Source organism: Ciona robusta, chromosome 1, assembly GCF_009617815.1.
Source record: "Ciona robusta chromosome 1, ASM961781v2".
Taxonomy (NCBI): domain Eukaryota; kingdom Metazoa; phylum Chordata; class Ascidiacea; order Phlebobranchia; family Cionidae; genus Ciona; species Ciona robusta.
In genome coordinates, this window is record NC_143235.1 from 11,187,234 (window position 1) to 11,212,201 (window position 24,968).

The window sequence follows — 24,968 nt, forward strand, 5'->3', positions numbered from 1 at the left end:
TAAAAAACTCATTAGCGTTGCATTGAAATGATCAATTAAAACGAACCTATCACGCGCTATTTATATCTTCCGTGTGGTATATGAAAGGTTTACAGGAACCTAACTGTAAAGAAACAGCGCAAAAACTTAGCGCTTAGTGTTTAGTGATACTAAATCCTATAATAGGAAAACTAATAGTAAGCTGTTGGTGTAAAGTTTTATGGAAGAAGAAATAAAGTATCTCAAATCTAGGAAAATGATTTATGTTTACAACTTAAACTCAGCGAAAAACAATCTAGGTGTATTATATAGTAGGGTGGGGGAAGATGGGACACCTTTTCATTTCGTTTTCTCTTTTCATTCGGTAGTAAACAAAGGAAGAACTATAAAATCGTGTCCTGACGACTTCCGCAGACCGTAATTTTTTAAAACACTATCAGGCTATTTGGATATTATGTGCTAAGGTGTCCCATCTTCCTCCACCCTACTATTTATTTCTTTTATATATATTTTTTTTTTGAGAAAGGCGTTTTTTATGTTGGGAAAACCCGTTTTAACTTTCGCCGTATCATATCTTTGGATCAATCTGCGGTATAAACTTGGCACCAAACGAGATTTTGATTCGTTAAGGCTGTCTTTTCGCCAAGAAATTAAAAAAAAGTTCGACTTAAGCGCTTAGAAGAGCATTTGTTTGCGTGAAGAAGTTGTGTATATAAGCAGCGCCTTGCACAAGGAGTATAAGTTCTGCGAATAATTCGTGGAAACCGACCAGTTTACGCTGCGTACTTACTGTGTAGTGCAACCAGACTTTGAGATTGATATGATAGGGTGGGGAAAGATGGGACACCTTTAGCTTATAATATCAAATCTTGATCGTGTTTTAAGCAATTAACAACGGACTATGGGAGTTGTGGGGATACGGTTTTATAATTCTTTGCATTTTTTGTTCATTACCAAATGGGACGAGAAAATGGAATGAAAATGTGTCCCATCTTCCTCAATCCTACTATATCATTTTAATGAATGAATAAATGAATCTAACTTTTGTTTTTAGCTCATTCTTTGCATGCACAAAAAAACTACAGTCGTTATAACACAGGTGTTTTATTTTATACACCCCATTTTATAAATTGTTATAAAAAACTTTTTCAAATTGTTGTAAATAGCAGAATAAAGAGAGAGAGTGTATACTACGAATAGTGTATTGGTTGGAACGCGTTAACACGTATTTGGTGCAAATAAGCGTCTTTCTCATAACCATCACAGCCAATGCTGGTTTGCTATGAAACTTACATACAATAACCTATTGTTTGTCGGTAAGTAAATAATGTGTGGAGAAATATAATATATCTCCAAAATTAACATCACAAGTCTGACATGTTCTTCTGGTTTGGACCTTCAAGTCGTTTTAAAAAATAGAAAGTGTATATTTAAGAAAATAGTTCTAACATGGTTTGCTTTTAGCTGTAGGTTATCTAGATTAGGTGAAATGACGTCATTATTTATCAGCGTTGTCCTGCTGACGTTGTTCCGAATGACGTCATGTGGTGAGTTTATTATATGTTTTAACGACTATCGCTTTATCGCTGTATCGCTGTATCCTGTTTTTTTTTCATTATAATTGTTTTTCAATCCTCATTACCCTAAGTTCAAAGTTATTTTTACATTGGTGTAGAGGGTGGGGGAAGACGGGACACCTTTAGCGCATAACATCCAAATATCCTGGTCGTGTTTTAAACAATTAACAACGGTCCATGGGACTAGTGTACGGTTTAATAATTATTTTATGTTCTTGTTTACTATACCAAAGGGACGAGAAAATAAAATGAAAAAGGGTCCCATCTCCCCCGTTACTATAATATACCTTTATATATGGGTTCTTTAGGTATGGGTTCTTTCGGGCGAATAATGCAATAATACAACGTACATACAGACAGTACAATACAATATCCTTTGCCCCTTTGTCGCACTTATAATTTTTTACTTTGTTTTTTATTTCACAGTCAGTCCGGCAGAGAACACGAAGGAATTCTGGTACAGAAATGGCTTGCAAGGTATTGAGTCATCGGTGGATACGTTTGCTCAGCTTAATCCAACTCGAGCGAAAAACGTCGTTATGATGATTGGAGACGGAATGAATATTGCAACGTTAACGGCTGGACGTATTGCTATTGGGCAGAAGTCGGGCGCCAGCGGAGAGGAGCATGTCACTGCGATCGACCAGTTGCCGCACACCGGGATTGCAAAGACTTATAGCGGTAAGGGTTGGTTAAAATGAATGGTTTGACGATAGAGTTGGTTTTTATTCTTGTGCGTGGAGAATATGAGATGCGCGAAGAAAAGAACGAATTAAACAAACGGTATTTGTATGGAAATGGCCTACTAGAGATATCTCTGTAAGTAGGTCGTGGTATAAAATAAAATGAAGGTTATTTTTAACGGCTTTGCTGTAAATAAGCAATTACTTGTTCAAAGTTTGCGGTGGGCGTCGTATATTTTATGTGATGGGTCTTTAACTCTGTCTTTAGTTAAACTTAGTTTGAACAAAGTTTGAGGTTTTCGAGGTTTTAGTTTGAGGTTTCGGGTACGTAATTTGAGGTTTTAGTTTGATGTTTCGGGTACGTAAAGCAGAATGGATTAAAAAATACTTTTGTAACTTGTATAATATAAACTATGGTTAAAAACACGTTTCTCGAAAACGTTACAGTTTAACTATGGTTCGTTACCAGAGCAGCATACATTTGGCACAATCACTACATGGTTCATGGTTTTGTAATTAAATACAACAGCAACGGAAACCACAAACGAGAGCGTGGTTATCTGTGCTACTCATGTTACGTATGTACTAAAATTAACATGGACGCACTTGGCCTACTAAAGATATTTAGTAGGCCATGGGTCGTACAAGTTCAGTTCTAATACTCTCTCTGAACATTACGCATGGTTGCTAACGTTAGGGTATGTCATAATTTAATTGCTTATTTACACAGAAATAGAAAATCAATCACTACTACGCATCTATTGGTGAAATTAGTAGTTTTAAGTCACAAATAGTAATATAAACTTCATAATCGTGTTTTGAAAACAATTGGGACCCAATAAAGGGACCCATATACTTTCTTCCACATTTTAACCTATTTAAAATATCCACATTTTAACCCATTACATTTTAGTCGACTATCAAACACCTGACAGTGCAGCAACAGCCACTGCTTTTCTAACTGGAGTGAAAACCAAACAGGGAACCCTTGGAGTGAGAGCTGGTGCAACTAACTGCGATACAGACGCAGTAACATCTGCACTTGAGCATGCGATTTCACAAGGTGCATGTAATAATGTTAAAGTGTATGCAAACATACAAAAGTTGACTCTAAATATAACTGTTTTTTTTCTTGTTAAAATGCTTACCAGAGTTATGACTTACAATCTATACATCTTTTTAGTAAATTGTCATTTAGAAATAAATAAACAAAAACTGGAATATTTGCACCCAACATAATCTTGCCAATAACCTACATGCATATTACAATTTTACTAAGTTACAACCTTAAGTTTCTCAAACAGTAACTATCCACCACCCTCTACTGAAACTAATCAATGCAAATGCAACGTGAACAAGTTAATCAAATTCTCTGAAATCTTTTAGGCAAATCCACGGGTATCGTCACAACAACACGAGTACAACAAGCCACCCCAGGTGCAGGGTATGCTCATTCGTTACAAAGGTATCTTATTTTACTAAATGTTAAAACAAAATTAATTTATGCTGTTGACTAAGACTCTCAATTTCACTGTAATTTCAAATTTCAAATTTTAAACACATATAATCTTAACCTTTTATAAATAAAGTAGACTTGACTGCTTAGATTAACTAATATAACATCTAAGTCTTTCCTCTCTATTTTCCTCCTTGCTGTTATTTGCTTCAAATGGAAAAATATTGAGAACACACATACATAAACCTTTCCTACACAAACTTTAATTACTATAATATTCTGATGCCCAACTTTGCTAAATGCTTTAACTAAAAGGCTATTTTCACAACAGAGTATTTTTATGTAATATAAAACCATAAATACCAAAGAGCTATTCTCCGAGTACCATGCGTGCTTGACTAAAGTATAAATAAATGTAACTTGCTTTATGCCTATGTGGCTGCAAGGCGACGGTCGTAAAACCACAGGTGTTAATACACCTCGTGCCAGCTTACGGGATACCATGTATGGTACTTTGTGAGTAATTATTTTTTGGGAGCATGTTTTTATATGTATGACTGATAATTAAAGTAAATTGAGGCAAACACTGTATATAGATTTTCCTGCATACGCTTGTGTTACATGTGTTCATTATAACATTTGTTTCATTAATATAAATAAATCACTCACCATTCTAAATGCAGGTCAGCTTATACTGATAGATTGTTGACAATGAATGGAAGAGGTTGTAAAGACATCTCCATGCAGCTATATGAAAAAAGAAGACAGATTCAGGTACGGAATTTAATTCACACTTTATTTTATATAAAAAATATTATTTATAAATGGTTACAATTCATTCGCAAAAATGACGCAACATTCTATTTGAATAGTTTGATTCTAATTGAATGAAAGACTGATGCTGTTTAGGCCATATATATAGAGCGATACGTATATATTTATATATTACAGTTTGCTGGACTTGGTTTTTGTCTGATACGTATTTGTACCACCACATTCTTAAAGATACATAATATTTTTTTAATTGATATATTTTTTGGGTATTAATATCAAAATTGCACACAGGTTATTTTAGGTGGGGGAAGATCTCACATGAGACCTCCCAGTGTGTTTGATGAGGAAGGTTTGGGTAACAGAGGAGATAGGGGGGATAATAGAGATCTTATACAAATGTGGAGAAATGATATGGAACACATGAACGGAAGGTTAATTTAAATATTTGTTGTTTTTTTTTAAATCATGAGATTCTAAATTAGTTTTAATTTACATTGCTTGCCTTGTTAATTTTGTACATGCAGTGTTTGGTTAAATAACTCTTGTATTCTATATAATTGAAACAGAGGCTCCTAAGAGCCATGCTGCGGGGCTTATGATATAGATTAAACTTTGCTTGGTATTACAGACTAAATAGTTTTATCTTGACAGCTACGTTTGGAACAAGAGAGCATTTGATCAAGTGAATCCACTTACTACCGATTATTTGCTTGGTTTGTTCAGCCCACTTGATATGGAATTTATAATTCACAAACCACGTAATCAGAGATATGATGAACCCACTTTGGAAGAAATGACAAGAAAGGTAGGCTTGTTTATGATAAGAGTAACTAAATAGCTACAGATACCTGTTTTATTTTGATATTATTATACGAAAAAGATTGTATTGATATTATATTGTTTTATTAAGCTTAAAATAGCTTGCTGCTTATTAACACAATACATTTGTATTTTGGTTAAGAACTAGTGGTAACAAAAGTAATGTCAATGCAAAACAAAACAACATTTTAAAAAAACCATAAAATGTTAGCATTGTAAAACTTATTTTATTCAGGCAATTCAAATTCTGAGCAAGAACCCGAATGGATTTTTCCTTTTGGTTGAAGGAGGGATGATTGACAAGGGACACCACCATGGAAGAGCAAAGTTTGCCCTTGAAGAGTTTCATGAGTTTGATAAAGCAGTTGCGGTAAGATTTTAAGTATATTTTTTAAGCCAAACACACTTTTTGGGTTTATTGTTTAATTTAACCAAAATAAAACTAGTTTATGTTCTCTACTGGTTATAATTGAAAATATTTCACTGTTCAATTACATTTTGTACTAGGACCATCAGTGATTTTAAAATTATATGTAAAACAGTTTATATAGAATCCAGAAACAAATTAAACACAACTTGTGTTTTAGGCAGTCAAGTCAATGACATCAGAACAAGACACCTTACTTATTGTGACTGCTGATCATGGGCATATGTTTACTTTTGGTGGAGGAGCTGTAAGAGGAAACTCGGTTTATGGTAAGAAATGACCTAATAGCTTTTAAAATCGCTGATTTACTTCGTGGCGTCATTTAGTAATATAAAATCGAACACTATTTTTGGTATCTTGCTATGCCCAAGTAATAAATGTTTAGATTTATTACATTGGGTGCTAATAGTCAACAAAATTGGCTCAAAAACTGACTCTTCCAATGTGTGACATGCCACTGCCAAAAACAAGCATGAAAATTTATTATGGCTTAGTCTAATTCAATGGTATATTATTTCATCATGTAGGTCTTGCCAAAAATAACAGTCGACCAGACATAGCACTTGATGGTCGACCTTTTACGTCAATATTGTACGGCAATGGACCGGGGTATTCAATGTATAAGGGCCAACGAAGGTACCCAGGCCCATGGGTGGCAAGTAAGTTATCTTCAATCACAGACCTACATTTCTGTTTAAGTGGTGTCATTATCAAGCAATAAGCTGGAGTGGTGTACTTAATTTAAAGTTAGTTCATTTAAAAAAAAATTGTCATTGCACTGCTTTAATACTCGTATAGGTTTTGCTTTTTTACTTAAAAATTAATGCCTATTACTCTGCATATAGTTATGAAAAATATTGTATTTTAAAATTAAATCAAGTGTATGCAAACACTGAAACTTTTACCTGTAAAAATACAGTGTAAGCGTTGTTTTATTTAAAACCAAAACCATTTTGTTGCATTCATTTTTAGAGTATTATTTTTTTTATTTACAGACAGCAAATTCTACAAAGCGCAAAGTGCGGTGCCATTGAGAGCAGAGACTCACAGTGCAGAAGATGTTGCGGTCTATGCCAGTGGTCCTTGGTCACATTTTATTTCCGGGGTTCATGAACAAAGTTATCTTGCTCATGTTATGTTTTATTCAGCTTGTTTAGGTGAAAACATTAACCTCATTTTTATATTTTTTTTAACACTAGCAGAATACTACCATTGACAAAAACTGCATCTCCATACCACTATTTCCAAAAAAATAACTTCCTGATCATTTTTTCTACAGGTCCGTTATACACAACATATCCTCACTGTGCCACTTCCCTCAATACAATTCAACCCATTTCAAATCCTGGAAGAATCAAACATGATGAACCTCCTACCCCAAATGCTTCAACCCAAGATAAAAAGAGATAATTTAAAATATTTATTTTTTTAACTGAAATTGTACTCACCTCTAATTTTAGCTAATACTGACATAGCATAATAAAGAAAAAATTGTAAACCTCATTTTTCGTTCAAAATAAGTTATATTTTCTAATTATGTCTTGTATTTAAAGTTTTATTAGGTAATACTCACAGCACTTTAGACGTTTTTAATTGCAATCAGGCAATTTGAAATATTAGAAAATTAAATAATTTTATCTTTGTCATGACCTTTTACATTGCTATGATCTTTTGTGATACATGTTATTTCAAACACACTCACGTTTAACCTGTGCATTTTATAGCCAGCATTATCTCTTGGAAGTGTATTTAAAATACAAAGAAAAATAGTTATATTATAAAAGTCATTATTTGGCAAAACAAAATTTAAGATAGTGGCTTAGTCTAAAAGCCTTTGCAGTACTAAAAAAACTATTAAAGGAAAGTACATTACCTTGTTTGCGGAAAATAAAAAAACACAGCAACATTTGTATGGACAATACAGGATTACAGTAAGTCTGTTGAATCATACACATCAACAATAGTGTGACACTGCATGACCTTATGACAATGATTCAGCTTTTCCAAAACAAACAACTGTTTTACATATCGTGATTTGACCCCCAAAAAGAAAATTTTGCAAATAAAACCAAATAAAATAAATAACAATATCAATGTTGACAGCACACTGATACTACTTTTGTCAGATTTTGACCTTAAAATTATGATATATCACCATATTTTTGTCAAAATATATTTAACGCAAAGCTTAAATTTGTTTGCCAAATAAACTTACTCTGCCCTGAGGCCATGGTTGTGATGAGTCAAACCAATACACTTGAAAACATTGTAGTTTAATCAACTAACCGTAAACATTATGCAGACATTTACAACAACTCAAAACACAGGAAAACAACAACATATTTGCAATATTTATAGCAGACAAAAAAGGCTTGACTTTAAACTATTTTAAAACATAACCGAATCCTTTAAAATGTCAGTGAATCCTTTAACAATGTCAGTGAAATCATTCAAAAATTAAGAGATAAAAGCATCCTACACCTGAATCCTTGCTTTTATTTCCTATAATAAGATAAGTGAATCTAAACATAAACAATATTCAACAAATGAAATACCGTCCACTTAACCTAAGGTAAATATACAAAACATGTTTATGTATTGTTTATACAATGCATAAGTACTGGGAACAGATATCATAGTGACCAAACACACATTAACATGCATGTACTGATAGGAGTAGTGATTTTGTCTGTTCTATCTATTGGAAATGCTTGTAAGTAAAAGTCATTTATATTTTTAAATTTGTTTGTGTTCTAAACTGTAATATGTTTTTTATGATGGTTAAAATTTAAATCAATGCAATTGAAACTTACAAAGCCTTAATTTAATTTTGGGTTAGAGGCAGACACTAAATTAATATAGGACAAAGATTAAATCAAATAAAGGTCATATTTGTTTTTAATAAACAAATAAAACAGTACAAGGCAAAATTATGATCGGTCAACAGTTTAGTTTTCACGGATAGAAGTAATGTTTGCTGGCAAGCGTCCTAATAAAAACCGAAGGACTAGTATAGAAAACTTTGCCAGGTCCTGCAGAACTGGAATACAACTCTCATAGACAGCTGTTAATTGTTTAAAACATGATCAGGATACATGGATATTTTGTGCTAAATGTGTCCCATCTTTCCCCAACATATATTTTAAAATTTGACTTCATTAAAATTACAGCTATAATTTTTAGATCAAAAAATTGAAGAACGTCCTGAATTTTGGACAAACCTTGGAAAATTGGGAATTGAGGAATCCATTAAAAAATTTCGAAAACTAAATTTCCAAAAAGCAAAAAATATAATCTTATTTATCGGGGATGGTATGAACTTGGGAACTATCACTGCAGGAAGAACTTCAATTGGCCAAAAAACAAAGGAAAAAGATGGAGAAGAACATGTGACTTCAATTGATAATTTACCCTATACTGGAATTGTGAAAACTTACAGTGGTAATGTATAGAATACTTAATATATGTAACAGATTAGAAAACTGGTACCGATAGAAATCATTAACCTTTGTGTAGTACGTATGTCCTAAAAATTACACCAGGTAAAAATAAACAAACTTTTTCATTTCACAGTTGACCATCAAACACCAGACAGTGCTAGTACTGCAACTGCAATACTGACTGGCGTGAAAACAAAATCTCAGAGAATTGGAGTTAATGCAAATGCCGATGACTGTGTGACATCACTCAACAATAAATTAACCAATGTTCTTGATCTTGCAAATGAACAGGGCAAGTATAAATAGAACTGGTGGGGTAATGACAAAGAGCTATTGAATTATTATTCAATCGTTTAATTAATCTACAGGCAAATCACTTGGCATAGTAACAACTACATCTTTGCAACATGCTACACCAGCTGCTGCATATGCTCATGTACCAAACAGGTTACAATTACTATTATTATGTTATTAAAATTACAAGTTTATAATAATGGCTCTTTTAGTAATGGATTAGCCAAACACAATTAGGTAATGATGCCAATATCACATATACTGAAAAACAATCCCAATTTTTGATATACATTAACAACTTTGTCTATACTCTATAGCAACGCAAGTTATAAAGCAACATAATGAATATATTTATTGAAACAATTAATTTTCAGGGGATGGTATAGTGACAGAAGAATGAAGTATAGAGACCGAGCTAACAACTGCATTGATATTTCATTGCAACTGTTAAAAAAGCGAAGAGATATTCAAGTTAGTGTCACAAATATCTTTTGTTTTGTTACCAAAATTTACTAACACAATTTGTTAAATTGCAAGGTATAATTCGACAGTTTATTTTGAAAGGCGCCTACAATGAACCATATGTTGCTTTAAGTAATTAACCCAAGCATTGGTTATAAAAAACTTTGATGTTTCCAACCATTAAAGCTTTTTTTCCATCTTCTCCAGGTGTTATTGGGGGGAGGCAGGTCGTATATGAGATCGATGGATGCAAGAGATGAGGAAGGATACAAGGGAGATCGAAAAGATGGGAGAGATCTCATCCAGGAATGGAAGGAAGACATGGAAAGAAGAGGAGGAAGGTGGGACTTCACCAGATCTCTTCTGTCGTGTTAATTGTTCTTAAATTAAGATAAAAATATCAATTTCAAAAAATCTGCTTCTAATTACGAAATGTTAATAAAAACTACAAGAACATTTTAGACCAAAAACGTGTAACATACCACCAAGTTTAATTACCAGTCACCAATTAGACAAGACATGAAATGAATCTTTGAACATAGGTATGTTTGGAACATATCAAGTTTGAATGACATCAATCCATCTTCAACAAACTACCTACTTGGAATGTTTAATGCAAGACATATGATATATTCAGTTCGTAGAAAAAATGAACCAACTCTTGCCCAGATGACTGCCAAGGTATCACTACAACTTTTAAATAGGAACTTTAATGCATTGTAAACCTTAAATGGGCACGCATGTTTTACCAATAACTAGTTTTAACTTAAGAAAAACATTAACTTTCAGGTACTTCTCAAAACACCGCCACACTTGCAAAATACCAACATTGTTTAATACAGCTTGCTTACAATATATTTATGCACAGGCCATTAAGATTTTGAGCAAAAATCAAAAAGGTTTTATTTTGTTGGTTGAAGCTGGACTCATTGATGTTGCCCATCATCAGGGAAGGGCAAGATTTGCTTTGGAAGAATTTCACGAACTGGAAAGGGCAGTGGAAGTAAGTTAAATTGAACAACTGATGTTTTGATGCTAATTCCCTTTTAATTAATCTGATCTTTTTTATCCATGTGCTAACAGATACATTAAATTTATGTTGTGTATTTTAATAAGAGATGTGTTGATGTTTTAAAAAAGGAATTTAAACCGACTATCTTGTCTTGCACCATATACTGTAAGCGTAAGCAGCCCAGGTTTGGTGCCGTTAACAGCAACTGCAACAACCAAAATAAGCAAAGGTCTTTAGTGGCTATTTCGACTGTTACATAAATGCATTGCTATCGAATTTACAAACAAGCTCTAAAAATGAAAGTTTTACATAACATTCAAAGTTAAGGGTTTTTCTAGGTTGCAAAGACAGCCACAACTGAAGAAGACACATTGCTAATTGTAACAGCAGACCATGGACAGATGTTTATGTTTGGAAGTGGCTCTGTAAGAGGAAATCCAGTCTATGGTAATCTTAACTAAATAATGACAACTGTATTTTTAGTTAATCTTGTTATAATGGGTAAGGGGTAACTGAGAATGTTACTGGAACCGGTAAGTTTTTTATAAAACAGCCAATGTCTAGAAAGTATAACTTGCTTTTGCTCATTTTTTAAACCATACCTAAATTTCATTATTTACTATTCACTCTACAGTTAATATTTATACTATCCGTAGGTTACCCAAAAATATCACAAATCTTCAGGTTTAGCACCTGACAATGATAACCCAGGTGAAGCTGCAGATGGAAAACGTTACACGTCGTTGTTGTATGGAACTGGACCTGGTAATGCAGCAGTACAAAAATCTTTGTCGAGGCAGGAGGTCTCTACACGAGTTTCAAGTAAGCCCTTAATTTTTTTTTGTCTGGGGTGATGGTCAACGCGGCCTGCCTTGAACCCAGAGGTTACGGGTTGAAGAATTGTCGCTGCTATTATTGTGGGATATGGGTAAACACTCAGCTGCAATTGCTCCATGAACTGCCTTCTTCATGTTTTAACAACCGTTTTGTTTTTAGTTTCATACAAGAGTATTTTCTCTAACCCAGTGCTCACTACTGAGTATTAACAGTGGTTACTTATGTGCTGTCCAATTCAGTAGTCGAAAAAATCCAACAATTTAATTCTGTTATTTATAATTGGTATATATCTGTGTCTTCAGGATGGAAAAATTATGTTGTTCAAAGTGCTGTCCCAATGAGGGGTGCAACACACAGTGCAGAAGATGTTGTTGTATTTGGAAGAGGACCAATGGCACACATGATTTCAGGAGTACATGAACAAAGCTACATTGGACATGTTATGATGTATGCAGCTTGCCTTGGTAAAAACTAAATAGTGTATGGATACATACGGAAGTAGTAGTATTTTTCCCAGTATTCTTTTGCATCCCTAATTACGAAACAAAATAGGTCACCATCATTTATAGCTGTATAAAGATACATAGCTTTAACAATAATAATATTATATTATATTTTCATCAGCATTATATTCTTAACATACAAAAACTACCACAACAGGTCCACAATACCAACACTTCAGTCACTGTATGGATAATGGTCCAACTAAACGCTGAAACAGACTCAAGCCATGATATGTGATACATTAACAAAGAACTCATGAAATGAAATTAACAACTACATTGTTAACAATAATTAAGTGGCCACAGTTATTGAAACCAACAACTCTTGTGTAATAAAGGTAAAGCTGCTTTTACAAGGGGAATATTCCTTGAGCAAATTAGTTCTAATTTATATGTTGTAATGTGCAATGAACACTGGTGAATAGGTGGCGTTTTTGTTTTGATTATAAATAAGTGTTTAGTTTTGTATTAAATGAGTGTTTAACTTTGTGTTTATTTGTTGCATATTCAAAGAGACCCTCAAAAATACAAGATATTGCAAATTCCTACTTAATTCTAGCATGTACATTCGTAGGCTGCGCGTAATTAGGCTGCCGGTTAAATTTGTCTTAAATTTATACATGCATAGGCTGTACACAATATTTGAACCCAGTCTGAACCCAGAATCTCTTATATGTGATATTGCTTGTAATGGTGCACCATATAAAACTAAGATGCATCATAAAAAATTAAGACAAATCAACAATATGCCTGCCTTACCTTCAGAATAAAAACAAATTTTGGGCAAATCATGTTCTCTTTCTATCTGGTAAGTTTAATTCCAAACCTGAAACAAAAAAAACAGAATTTTACAAACCAAATAAGCTGCAGTGCATTTACAGCCTTTCACTAAGTGTTAAGTAATACACACAGCTTGTTATATAACCAAAAAAGTAAAAACTTCTATACTCATATAAACACACCTGTTGATTATGCTGCCTGCTTTAAATAAACATTTACCAAGCCAAGTTTAACACTGTGCAACATTGTTGTGTATTTTATGCTGAAATAAACGCGTAAAGAAATGCAGTACAAGTAAAATAATAATTATATAAAGAGAATAAGCTGTGATATCGTAAAACTAGATTAATATAAACTACTTCTCATTTATTGATAAAAATATCCTGTCAACATGTAGCTTATTATGCGACTGGATTAAAAAGAAGGAAAAAGCAAAAAGGCACGAAAATATGAGTAAAATAAATAGAAACGTTCAGTTGCCATCAAGTACTTCAGATAAAGACAGAATATGTAGAACAAAAACTTTCAAGTACAGTAAGCTCCTGGATATCTTGCACCTCTTCCATATGGAATACATTGACAGTTACGTCTTCCAGTACATGTTCTCTCCCATAACCCAACATGCGATGCAGGCTTTGGGCAATATACCACGCAATTCCCTGTACAGGTTGGTAAAGCCATACGCCTCCCGCAAGCACAAGTGGATGAGAGACCGTCATGTCCCTGGCATCGCCCAACAGAACAGTGAGCTGAGCATACATCTAAACATATGTCATGTTAAATTTATGCTTATGTTCATAAATCGTAAACTAAAAAAATGTTAGGGACATAACATTACATAGGCATAAACAGAGCCCATTTTAAATGGTAGTGGGAGATATAAAAACAAAGTAAATTACTTATTATAATTCGAGTAGTTTGTTTCAACATATAGTAGGGTGGGGTAAGATGAGACAATTTTAGCAAAAATATCCAAATACTCTGATCGTGTTTTAAACAATTAACAACGGTCTATATGGGAGTCGTGAAGATACGGTTTTATAATTCTTTGATTCTTCTTTATTTACTACCAAATGGGACGAGAAAATAGAATGAGGGGGTGTTCCCCACCCTACTATAGAGTGAGTCGTGAGGATACCGTTTTATAATTCTTTGAATGTTCTTTGCTTACTACCACTTGGAACAAGAAAACGAAATAAAAAGGTGTCCCACCTCCCCCCACCCTACTATATAATTTTAGTTTTTGACATATTTCGACATACTATTAACTTTAAAATAACATTGTACTATAGTTAGAAGACAACCTATGCCAACAGTTAGTTTTTCACCCATCATTTCTTCTTATGTAGAAATGTTTTCCTATTATACTGAAAAAAGTCAGTTAGAACTATTTGGGCAAAACTCACTTGGCAACTTTGGCTTCACATTCTCAGCAAACAGTCCAGGTATATTGCCTGCATATTTATAATGAGCCACTACATAAACTTGAAAACCAATACGTGCAACAGCACATCCAACTTGGGTGGTGTTTTTCCACACAACTTGCGTAAAGTGTTCTGCCAAAATAATGGTGTTAAAGCAGTGGCCATTATATGTTTGTTAATAGTGGAAAGTGGAAACTATAACAATATTTAAAAGTACAAAGACAACCTTTAAGGCGTTTCACAGACTATATGTATTTTATTCTTGTGCAACCTTAAACTGGACAACAGCAAAAATATACCAAAGCTATAAGTTAGTTGCAGGCTTTTAAACTTTCTGGACTATTATTAAAGACAAAAACTTATCTTTTCAAACACTAAAAAAAACTTTAAACATGCATAAGTTTTCTTACTTTTGGTAGAACTTTCAGGATGAACATAATCAAAATACAATCCTTCTCCATACCAGTCAGAGGTTGCTTTTAAAATGTTATATTTATTACCACGCTGCATTCGCCATGCTAAGTTTTCTCCAATGAACTCCTCGCGGTGTATTCCTGAATGTGGAAAACGTATCAAAATTATAAGTTAAGGACATGTACTTTGAAATACCAAGTAATGTTCTATTAAGGAACCCCATATCCCTTACATAAAGAGCGAGTGATAATGCCTAAGTTTTAAGATACAGCCTTTTAAGATAGTTTTAGGAACCTTGAAATTGCAAGAGCAGAGTTCGAAAACCATAAGATACAAAACTATATCCAGATAACATAGCAATTTAATTTATTTCAAGGTAGGTTAAAAGTTTGTCGAAATTTTTTATTTTTGAATTTGTTTTTGGGGAGTACAACTAATACAACTAGTTTACCAATAATGGATGACTGCACAGAATTTACACAGATTTAACTAACATACCAATAATGGATGGCTGCACAGATTGGTAACCCACTTTTCCATCAGAAGCCATAAAGTTGGCATACATTTGTGCAGAAAATTGCAGTTCATCACTGTATGTTAGTGGTGGCACGCCATGCAGGCAGCGAAAGTAGTTATGAGTGTTCAAACAACGATCTTGTACAGTGTTTCCATATTGTCCAACACATACACCTTCAGCATTAATTGAAGGAGAAACTGAAATATAAATGGAAACATTTAAAATATAGCTTGCTCAGTTTGAGCAACAAAAACTATGCTGTTGAACAAAATTATGCTTTTTCAAAGGTCATTAACTGTAAAAATTGTACAATTATTGTGAAAAAAATGTCTTACTTGAGTTAGGGGTTGGTGATTCACTTGAATAAACAGTGGTGGATGTTGTTGTTGTTGTTGGTGCAGTTGTAGTAGTTGTTGTTGTTGTTGTTGGTGATGCAGTTGTAGTAGTTGTTGTTGTTGTTGTTGTTGTGGGTCTGAGTGTTGTTGTAGTTCTGTATCTTGGATCCACAGGTGAAATGTTGAACCCAGGAATAGAGGGGGGTCGAATTAGGGGTGAAGATGGGCCCTGGGGTCGAATAACGGAAGAAGGTGGGCCGGGAGGTCGAATTAAGGGTGAGGAAGATGGTGAACTACATTTGGTACAAATCCGACAACTTTTTTTGCATTTTGCTTTCATCCATTCTCTGTATTGCGAGGTGAGACTGCAGTAGTTGCGAGCGGTTGCGAGGTAATTGCAATCTGTTCGTTCATCTTCACATTCTGAGAAAAAATTAAAGATATTGAAATGATGATGAGTTTAAAACTTGTTTATAAGTACAAGTGCCTGTAAGAAAAATTTTTAACACTGAGTATTTGTAGGGAACAGGAAACTTTTAAAAAAACATCTTCTTACCATTGGAACAACTTTTGGCTTGTATCTGGGTCGGGGGAGGGGCAAGACACGGGGTGCAAACCTGACATGTAGCTGGACAAGTTCTTCTTGCCCACCAGCCTTTTTGTGGATGTTGACAATCTTTTGCCATCAGCAGACAGCCAAGTTGATCCACGCAGCCCTCTGTTTAGGAAAATGCAAGAAATGTAAAGGCATTTTGCGTATATTAATGTAGTAGGAGTGCGGAATGTTATAACAGCCAGTGTGGTAATAATAAAACCTTGATTAGATGATCATATAGTGTCTTTTCTTACACAAACTAGGAGTCACAGCACAGGCCTGGAAAAGGTGTTTGTATCAGGTACAGTGATACACCACTACAGTAATGTATTAAAAGAGCTTATAAATACAATTATCAGTAATCAATAACTTTAAAGAATAAGATAAAATTTACAATTTTTTCTACCCAGTGAAAATTTGTTATAAATTTACCCGGCATGCAGGGTCTATACGTTGGGGAACATGGGGTACACACACTACACGTGCGAGGGCATAAGTTTCGAATGTAAACTATTCCAACAACGCTTAAACAATCAGATTTGAATCGGTAGCAAATCGGGGATTTGTCCTCACAGTCGACTTCTGAAAACACACAAATTTTATTATTAATACAAGTTTATATCCTTAGCATTGGGAAACAAAACATAGTTAAATGCTGTTTGCATGAATGGATTATGGTGTTTTAATCACTAATATTGCCCCTATTGACAAAATACACAATGATTTTTTCATTTTTAAACTTTATTTTGTATAATGTTGCAAGACATAAGTAGAAAACAGCATGTGTAATTATTTCATTTTAGTTCATGAATTCCCTATCCTATTGCCTGCTAATCGTATCAATCTGCTTAAAGAATATTAAAGACTTACTGCAGTTTCCACCATTAATGCTAGTTGGTATTGTTCCAACACCTTGTGGCCGACCAGAATTCAACAGTTGCAAAGGGTTAAAGCCTGTTGAACCCAAACCATTAAGAACGGGCCCATTTGAACCAGAGGTGGGTGGAAAATTAGACAACGGGTTCACACCTTGGCTGCTTGGTGGCTGAACTAAGCCATTCAAGAGCTGGTATTGTTGAAGTGATGCATATTGAGATGCCACTGCACAAACCAGTGTGGTAAAGACAGCAAAGTGTAACATGGTAGTGAGAATTCTGGTGAAAAGAGTAAATTGTGAGATTTTGTTGTAGTAATTGTATAAGCAGAAAATATTTAAAAACTAACATTTTTTGCTGAATTTTATGACTGCATGAACTTATAAGCTATATTGTTGGAAAAATTAAAACTTTGCAAAAAAAGTTTATTACACTAATTTTTAAACTTTCTAACACATATTAAATTATGCACCTGAAAGAAAATACTTCAACTTTTCAAACCCTTTTAAAATCGTTGCCTATTTTAAAGTAAAAACCAGGTTCTAACAAAAAATAATGTTCTACAAATCTGTTCCACAAACACACAAGTGGTAGCAATGCCCATGAAATGTGGTATATATACCAAAACATTGAGGCATGACTGACGCAAAGGGAAGTACAACCTAAGAATTAATTCCCTATTATCTGGTCATAATAGCCAAGGTAAAGGTGACCTTGTAACAGATTTAAGGAAGAGCTTCCTCCCAATTACAAAGCTCCGTGGAGAGTTTATTGTAATAAAAGAAAATGACTGTAATTTGAAATTAAAAACATGAGGTATTAGGCAGCCATGGAAGTAAAAGAAAAAAACATCCACAAAAGTTTAAAAAGATAAAATGTAAATCTTTTCTTGGTTTTATCTACATTCTTACTGAATAGGTTTATCAAAGTAATCACATTTTATAAAAACGGTTGTTTAAACCAGTATTAAACAGGCCATTGTGCTTAAAATCCCAGCTTATACTTTAGTACCAAACATCTTAGTTGGTGTTTACAAATTACAAAGCAGTTGCAAATACCCACACATTGCAATTTAACAGTGTTTTAGAAAGAATCCAATTATTTAAGGCTGTGTTTGTGTTGCGGCCAAAACATTCAATTGATTAAACTAAACCGAGTCAGATTAACACGAAAATTAAAGCTATCATAATTCATTCTCGGTGGTTAACTAAAATTACAAGGTAGAGCAATATAAACATGATGGCCCATCCTTTATAAGTGGTAATTATCAACTAAGTCCATAAAGCACTTAGTCATGAATGAAGCGATTGTAACAAAATCCCACACCAATTATAAATACAAAGGTAATTGAGGCATAACTCTTATAATAAATGTGATGGTGTTAGTTCATAAAAACAAGTAAGAGGTTCAAGTACGAGACAGTTGGGTAACTTGGCATAAGTTGGTCAGATTCTTTTACACATTACATAAACTATTTCAGACAACTTTTGATTTTAAAGAAGGCATACAATCACAATACACATTAAATACATATATATTTTTGTGCCATATTATGAAAATATTACAACCAGACATAGCCAGAGTATATATGCTACTGTTGCGTGTAACCATGAAGTATATCTTATATATGTTCTGTGTTTAGACTAACATGGTTCCTTGTCATAAATATTTACACCGTCTTTTATGATTTCCTCATTTGTTGCCCCACTTAAACTAGTACCTATACATTAACTTAGGATGTTACAACATGCCCGCTCAATTAAATCGTTTTGTTGAAATTTAATCTTAATTTCACTGAGCCCTTGCTTATTAAATATCACAGGTTACAATTATTTTTCAAACATTTGATACAGTTAAGTATTAATTTGTTACATTTGTAACGTACTATGATGTCAGGGTGATTATGTGACCACGTCAGAGTGATGTATGATGCAAATTAAGCAAATTAAATGAGTTGTCTGTTTTGTTTGTTGGGGTAATGACAGTTTACATGATGAAGTGTAGGACAACACATTCTGGGTATATATACCAAGGATCTTCACTCATTCAGCATCCAATCTTACCACAAGCAACTCGAAGAAAACAACTACAAGCCAAAACAACAAGAGAAACATACAGCATTGAAAGAAACAAATTAGAATATCTGGAAATTACAGAAAAAATGAAGCAATTCGTTACTTTAATATGCTTGCTTCTGTTCATATGTTGTGCACGTAGTCAAGATGTACAGAGGAATGCGGAAACAGGAGAAATCAGATATACAGATCCAAGGACAGGAGTTAATTCCGTCTGTGGTGAGTTGATGTAAAAGCTATGTATGACTAATTTTTTCACCAATAATTTTGCTGGTTTTACTTATATTCATTATATAATGAAACGTCTGTACATCTGTACTTTTATTTGCGAATATTGAACTTAAAAATATTAGTCTTTTATAACTATTCTTACTGATTAAATACATGTCATTTAAAGACGCCATTTATGTAATACAGATGGCAACTGTAAGGACCAAAAAAATTGGTGCGGTGTGGGAATTGCAAATGCATATTGCAACCATACCTTCTGGGGTGCAGCCTTTCGTGTTGCTTGCCCAAGGTCATGCGGAATATGCAAGAAATGTCCTCATTTTGCACAATTTTGTACACCAGGTAAGAATTGCTTTCAGTTTTGCAAAAAGAATTTTGGTAAAAATAATGAAAAAAATCAAAAAATAATGAAAAATCATAAAGATTAAAAATAATGGAAAAATAGCAACTGGTAAAGCCGAGAAGATTTCTTGTTTTGAACAATAATACTACCAGTCATTTTAATATGGTTTACAATCTTTACAAGTTTTGTATTATCTGTAGGAGATGGTTGCAAAGATGAGTATGAAAACTGCGCTACAGTACTAGCACCATTATATTGTAAACACTCAACTATGGGTGCTGTAGTTCAACAAAAATGTCCCAAATCTTGTGGAATTTGTAGAACTTGTGACGAAAGAACACAAGAGTGTAGTCCAGGTAAAAATATCTTGGTTAAGTTTTATAAGAAAAAAATATACAAAAAAATAAAAACAAAATATGTTAATTTTTTTAATCACTATAGAGAATAGAAGTAATAATAAATATTTTAAGATATTTGTCTAAAAACTATTCAGTCTAAACTAGCTTTTAAAATATCTTTGTTAATTATTTTTACAACATTAACATCAAAATGTTTAATTAAGACAGTATTTTTAACTCACAAGTGTTTTTCTAAATTTTAGTCAATTTTAGTATTATTCAATTTTAAATAAATCAAACATCATTCAGTTAAAAGGAATTAAATAATAATCAATTGTAAACTAAATATTGGTTAATTAAAACAAATCTACTATTAATCAGTCATAAACAAATAAAACATTTTTCAATTGCACAGGATGCTCAGATGCAGACAGAGACTGCCCCTACTGGGCCAACCATATGGAATATTGCAAACCAGGATCAGTTCACAGAGGATGGATGTTGGAGCACTGTAGAATGAGCTGCAGAGTTTGTATACCATGTGCTGCAACTGTACCAGCTAGACCCACTGCTCCTCCTACAACACCACCACCTCCACCAACCACAGCTGCAGGTAAGGGACTAAGTGGTGTATGAAATGGCATTTGTTAGTTGTATTAATGAATGGTTTTTATTTATACCTAAAAGATGGACTAATTGTTTACACAAATGTGTAAATTAATCATTTTTAGATTGAATCAGTAATATTTCAATCAGGTAGAAGCATTTTTTGATCCAAAATCACTGTATCTTTACATTGTTTAAGAAAAGTTGTAAAATAAATGAATTTTATATTGAATGATTTAAAGCATTATTACAACACAGAAGCATTTTTTAATTAAAATAAAAGCACTTATTCTTTACATGGACTTTATAACCTTAAAGCCATTTAAACATAAATCTCTCTCCTCCAATAGTACTATCATTACTGAAATTCATTACAGTTACACCCACACCTGCAGCAGTAACAAACAGTGTTGAAGAAGAATGCATGAGAAATAGAGGACAAAGTTTGACATTTGCTGACCAATGTCTCAACGCACATAACTACTACAGATGCTTGCATAGTTCACCAAGAGTTGTATATGATGCGGCACTTCAACGTAATGCTCAGCGATATGCCAATAAACTACCAACTATGGATTCAATCATACCATCACAAATTGGTAAGCAAAATGGGAATTATAACAAATAGACCTTGATTAAGATACAGCATCCTTAGTGTGAACTTATAAGCTGAAAGAAGTTTGTAAGGTCATGTGATGTACAGTATACATGGTAACTTACAGACCTCTCACCTACTGTCTAGCTGTGAAGCAAGATGCAACAATTGAACTGATTTAACTGCAACATAACTGTTTGCACTGTATATATATATGATAATCATACAGCTCCTAATGCAATAATAAGGACCCTTCCATCACAGTAACTGTTATAAAATAATAATTAATGCAACAACATGATTTTAGGAATGGACCGAGACTTTGGTGTTGGGGAAAACATTGCTTGGAGAATATCTCCCTTTGAAATGTTTACCGTAGATAGAGCTATTGCTGGATGGTATGCTGAAGGCCTAGATTATAACTTCATGACACCACAACTGTCAGAACGAACAGGTTGGTTGGTCAAACACGTTTAGAGGAACAAATATGTGAATAAATTGCTAATACCATTGATACTGGACAAACAATTCAGAAGGGTTATAATTAGCTTTGATGATAAACATGTTTGCATCTGAAAAAACTCAGTAAACTTAAAATGATGTTGGTAACAAAAAGAAAAATTGTTGTTTCCCGAACAGCTCATTTCACTCAAATGATCTGGAAAGAGACTCACTCCATTGGATGTGGTATTAAAACACACAAGGATGAAACTTACATCGTTGTTCAGTACAGAGGAGCTGGGAACAACCCAAGCACATTAAGGATGAATGTTAACTGGCCAAAACCAGGTAAGCAATATTTATGTCTCTGGATTTGCAAGACTAGAACATAGCCAAAATGTTGTAAATATTTTTGTGCTTGATATTAGATACACATTTGTTATGTCAACTTGTGAGTTAAGTTGTGATAGAAAAATGACTGGTAGTAAGCCAGACAACATACAATGGCCAGTGAGGCTTCTGTAATAAAATAGCATCCCTCAACAAAGACAATCCACAATGTTTCAAGGTGATTATAGAGAAAAAAGTGACAAAACCCATTGATTTGCAGAGGTCTGTGAAGCAAACTGTGACCTTGGAAGTTGTCATGGACACGACGGTGTTAACTCAATATGTTCATGTGGGGTTGATGGAGTACAAGACCGCATGCCTAACTGCAGTGGCCACTGTGTTGTAATTTGCCCAAGACCTGAACAGCATGTTGGTGACTGGAGGGAGTCGTGTGAAGGGGAGACATCGTGTGAATGCAAAAACCAAAATAACATACCAATCGGTGGTATCCCAGGAGCACAATGTGATCAATAGAAGATTGAAATATTTAAAACACTTTTGAAAGAATTTTAACACTTGTACTTATTACGTTATGTTATTTCTATACTTTATTATTTTAGTCGATTACATCTTTATAACACCAATGATTTTTTTTTTCTCTTTAGGTTTTTTATTTATAAACTTGTATTCACAGCATATATTGTGTCAGTGTGTGTATGATTTAAATAAACTTATCCTTTCATGTTATATTTGGATTGATTTTATTATTTTAATGCTGGTACAGAGACTGCCAGATTAATTTTATCCAAACTGAATAGATTTTGAACAGTTGACTACTAAGTGCTGAATAACATTTCTGCCATGATTTTTTTCACTTTAGTAATATTTTATATTTCGCCCTAATTTTTTAAACCAGAAAAATAGGATATAGTTCTAGACATACTTTTTAAGTCAGTGTGAAGAACAGAACAAGGTAGCAGCTGACAACGACTCTCTTACCTTGTTTGAAAAGTTTTCCAATGTCAACTGGACTTCTAGTTTTGTTCAAGACAATTGGTTGCTCTCTTGTCCCAGCGGGTAAGGAGAAAACTAGAGACATGGCTAAAAGGGAGTTGACAAGATACCATTCTTTGTTGAAAGATATTCTGTAAAAATTTTACTTCAGATGATATGAAACAAATATATGCTGAGGTTAAACATTTTTCTAAATTCAAGAATAAATTAATCACAGCATTTTGGCCATTTAAAGCTAAATTGCAATAAAATGAATTGGTTTATGAACATTCTTACTGAGAAAAAACAGAGATCCTCTTGTTAACAATTCTAATATTTCCTAACTGATTTTATCCTTTTGCATTGAATGAATGATTGAATAAATGTAACTTAGTTTATTCTCGCGTGGCCGAAAAAACAACAGTCGTTATAACTAGAAAGTTCACACACCTCGTGCCAGCTCACAAGTTACCATGTATGTTACTTTGTGGGTGATTATTTTTTTGTGGAATTCTTTTTGTATGGCTGATAATTTGGACAACCCATTAGTGACCACTTGGTTGGAGCAATTGCCGTTAAGTGTCTTGACCAAGGACGCATACCCCTAATGGCAGCAGCGACGAGCCTTAAACCCACTACCTCTGAGTTACAGGCAGGCACGATAACCACTTTGTCATGGCCCCAGACACAATATATAAAGGCTGGTTTTAAAACAAGGTCGGTAAACAAATTTGTTTGGTACATTTTATGAATTGAGATACATCTAACAATCATGTGTCACTTAGGTAAAAACAAACAAAATACCTTGTTGTTTCTTGTTTTATACTTGATCTGTTTTTCATAGTTAAATAATGTGTGTTTCGTCTTAAAGTGTATGTTACCAAACTTTCCACTCTTGCTTTTAGAGATGTATTGATACACAAAAGAGACACTTCAAAGGCACTGTGGGAACGTAAATGTAAAATAAACCATATGATCTTAATACTTTTTTTATTGTGATTATAAAATCAAAATATTTAAAGATTACTTACATGGATGTCTTCTTTTACATGGACATTAGCTTGGGGCTTGATGCATTAAGAAATCCTTACGACAACCGTGTTTTTTTACCTACCTCACCCAGTATTAAATAACCTGACTAGTGACCACTCAGACTCAACTTTACAGTTCATTTTATAAATTTACCATTTTAATGTCTTGGCTGTACAGACCTATCTGCAAACCATGTTTCATGCCCTGGTACTCTATATTAGAACGCAAACAATTGGATATAATGTGAAATAGAATTTTAGTCAGACAAAAATAAGATACAGTACCTTAATATACATGTATGTAGAAAGTTAACAGTAAGCATTTCCACATTGCATAATTTGTAAATTAGAAAACAATTGTCTGCATTTATATTACTAAAGTATTTTTTAGTATGGTGCATAAAACAATAATTTTATTTTGACATTTTATCTGGCGTTTAGAAAAACTTCCATAGGGTTATAGTATTTTGTGTAAAACAAAGACAAAAAAATGATAAATAGAAACACTTACCAACTGGTATCTTTTATTTTCTTCATTTGAAAATTGTTGATTTCCAAGATTGACAAATTTGAAAAAATACATAAACCGAGCTTGCTAGGCTTACATAACCACGCATAATACTTGTGAAATCTGCTACATGAATTTAAATTAATTCTGAGCTTTTTTAGAGGTAATTAGAACCTCATATAGAACTAACTCTTGCAAGAAACTTTTTAAACAACTAAGCTTTGGATTTAAAAGAAAACAACGAATGGTTAACAAGCAATTAGTAAGCCTTTAT

At 33.5% G+C, this 24,968-nt stretch overlaps 4 protein-coding genes across 5 annotated transcripts; 3 read left to right on the plus strand and 1 right to left on the minus strand.

The window, feature by feature from the left end:
- Positions 1–1,378: 1,378 nt before the first annotated feature.
- Positions 1,379–7,412, plus strand: LOC149743139 (alkaline phosphatase-like). The gene is made up of 12 exons (XM_089882848.1): positions 1,379–1,526; positions 1,983–2,237; positions 3,153–3,302; positions 3,626–3,704; positions 4,379–4,469; positions 4,761–4,900; positions 5,121–5,274; positions 5,524–5,658; positions 5,876–5,984; positions 6,243–6,374; positions 6,711–6,872; positions 6,995–7,412. Exons 1-12 carry the CDS (start codon positions 1,469–1,471, stop codon positions 7,123–7,125), a joined length of 1,596 nt encoding a protein of 531 aa, XP_089738974.1. The 5' UTR covers positions 1,379–1,468; the 3' UTR covers positions 7,126–7,412.
- Positions 7,413–8,321: 909 nt separating this feature from the next.
- Positions 8,322–12,557, plus strand: LOC149743140 (alkaline phosphatase, tissue-nonspecific isozyme-like). The gene is made up of 12 exons (XM_089883673.1): positions 8,322–8,428; positions 8,899–9,156; positions 9,289–9,447; positions 9,524–9,602; positions 9,824–9,920; positions 10,119–10,252; positions 10,454–10,592; positions 10,780–10,914; positions 11,262–11,370; positions 11,608–11,745; positions 12,063–12,224; positions 12,421–12,557. Exons 1-12 carry the CDS (start codon positions 8,374–8,376, stop codon positions 12,474–12,476), a joined length of 1,521 nt encoding a protein of 506 aa, XP_089739799.1. The 5' UTR covers positions 8,322–8,373; the 3' UTR covers positions 12,477–12,557.
- Positions 12,558–13,271: 714 nt separating this feature from the next.
- Positions 13,272–24,699, minus strand: LOC149743141 (uncharacterized). Of its 2 annotated transcripts, XM_089882811.1 has the most exons (11): positions 24,187–24,699; positions 23,960–24,097; positions 23,162–23,307; positions 17,199–17,482; positions 16,761–16,910; positions 16,290–16,451; positions 15,734–16,156; positions 15,380–15,595; positions 14,878–15,021; positions 14,450–14,599; positions 13,272–13,804 (listed from the first exon to the last, which is right to left on the minus strand). In XM_089882811.1, exons 4-11 carry the CDS (start codon positions 17,467–17,469, stop codon positions 13,569–13,571), a joined length of 1,752 nt encoding a protein of 583 aa, XP_089738937.1. In that variant the 5' UTR covers positions 17,470–17,482; positions 23,162–23,307; positions 23,960–24,097; positions 24,187–24,699; the 3' UTR covers positions 13,272–13,568. The 2 variants fall into 2 exon arrangements, with proteins under 2 accessions (XP_089738937.1, XP_089738943.1); XM_089882817.1 differs by lacking the exons at positions 23,162–23,307; positions 23,960–24,097; positions 24,187–24,699 and adding an exon at positions 17,676–19,085.
- LOC149743142 (ectin-like) lies at positions 19,228–22,909 on the plus strand. The gene is made up of 8 exons (XM_089882840.1): positions 19,228–19,497; positions 19,696–19,851; positions 20,053–20,208; positions 20,606–20,803; positions 21,174–21,395; positions 21,699–21,845; positions 22,031–22,180; positions 22,443–22,909. The coding sequence occupies exons 1-8, from the start codon at positions 19,365–19,367 to the stop codon at positions 22,694–22,696; spliced, it is 1,416 nt and encodes a 471-aa protein (XP_089738966.1). The 5' UTR covers positions 19,228–19,364; the 3' UTR covers positions 22,697–22,909.
- Positions 24,700–24,968: the final 269 nt, after the last annotated feature.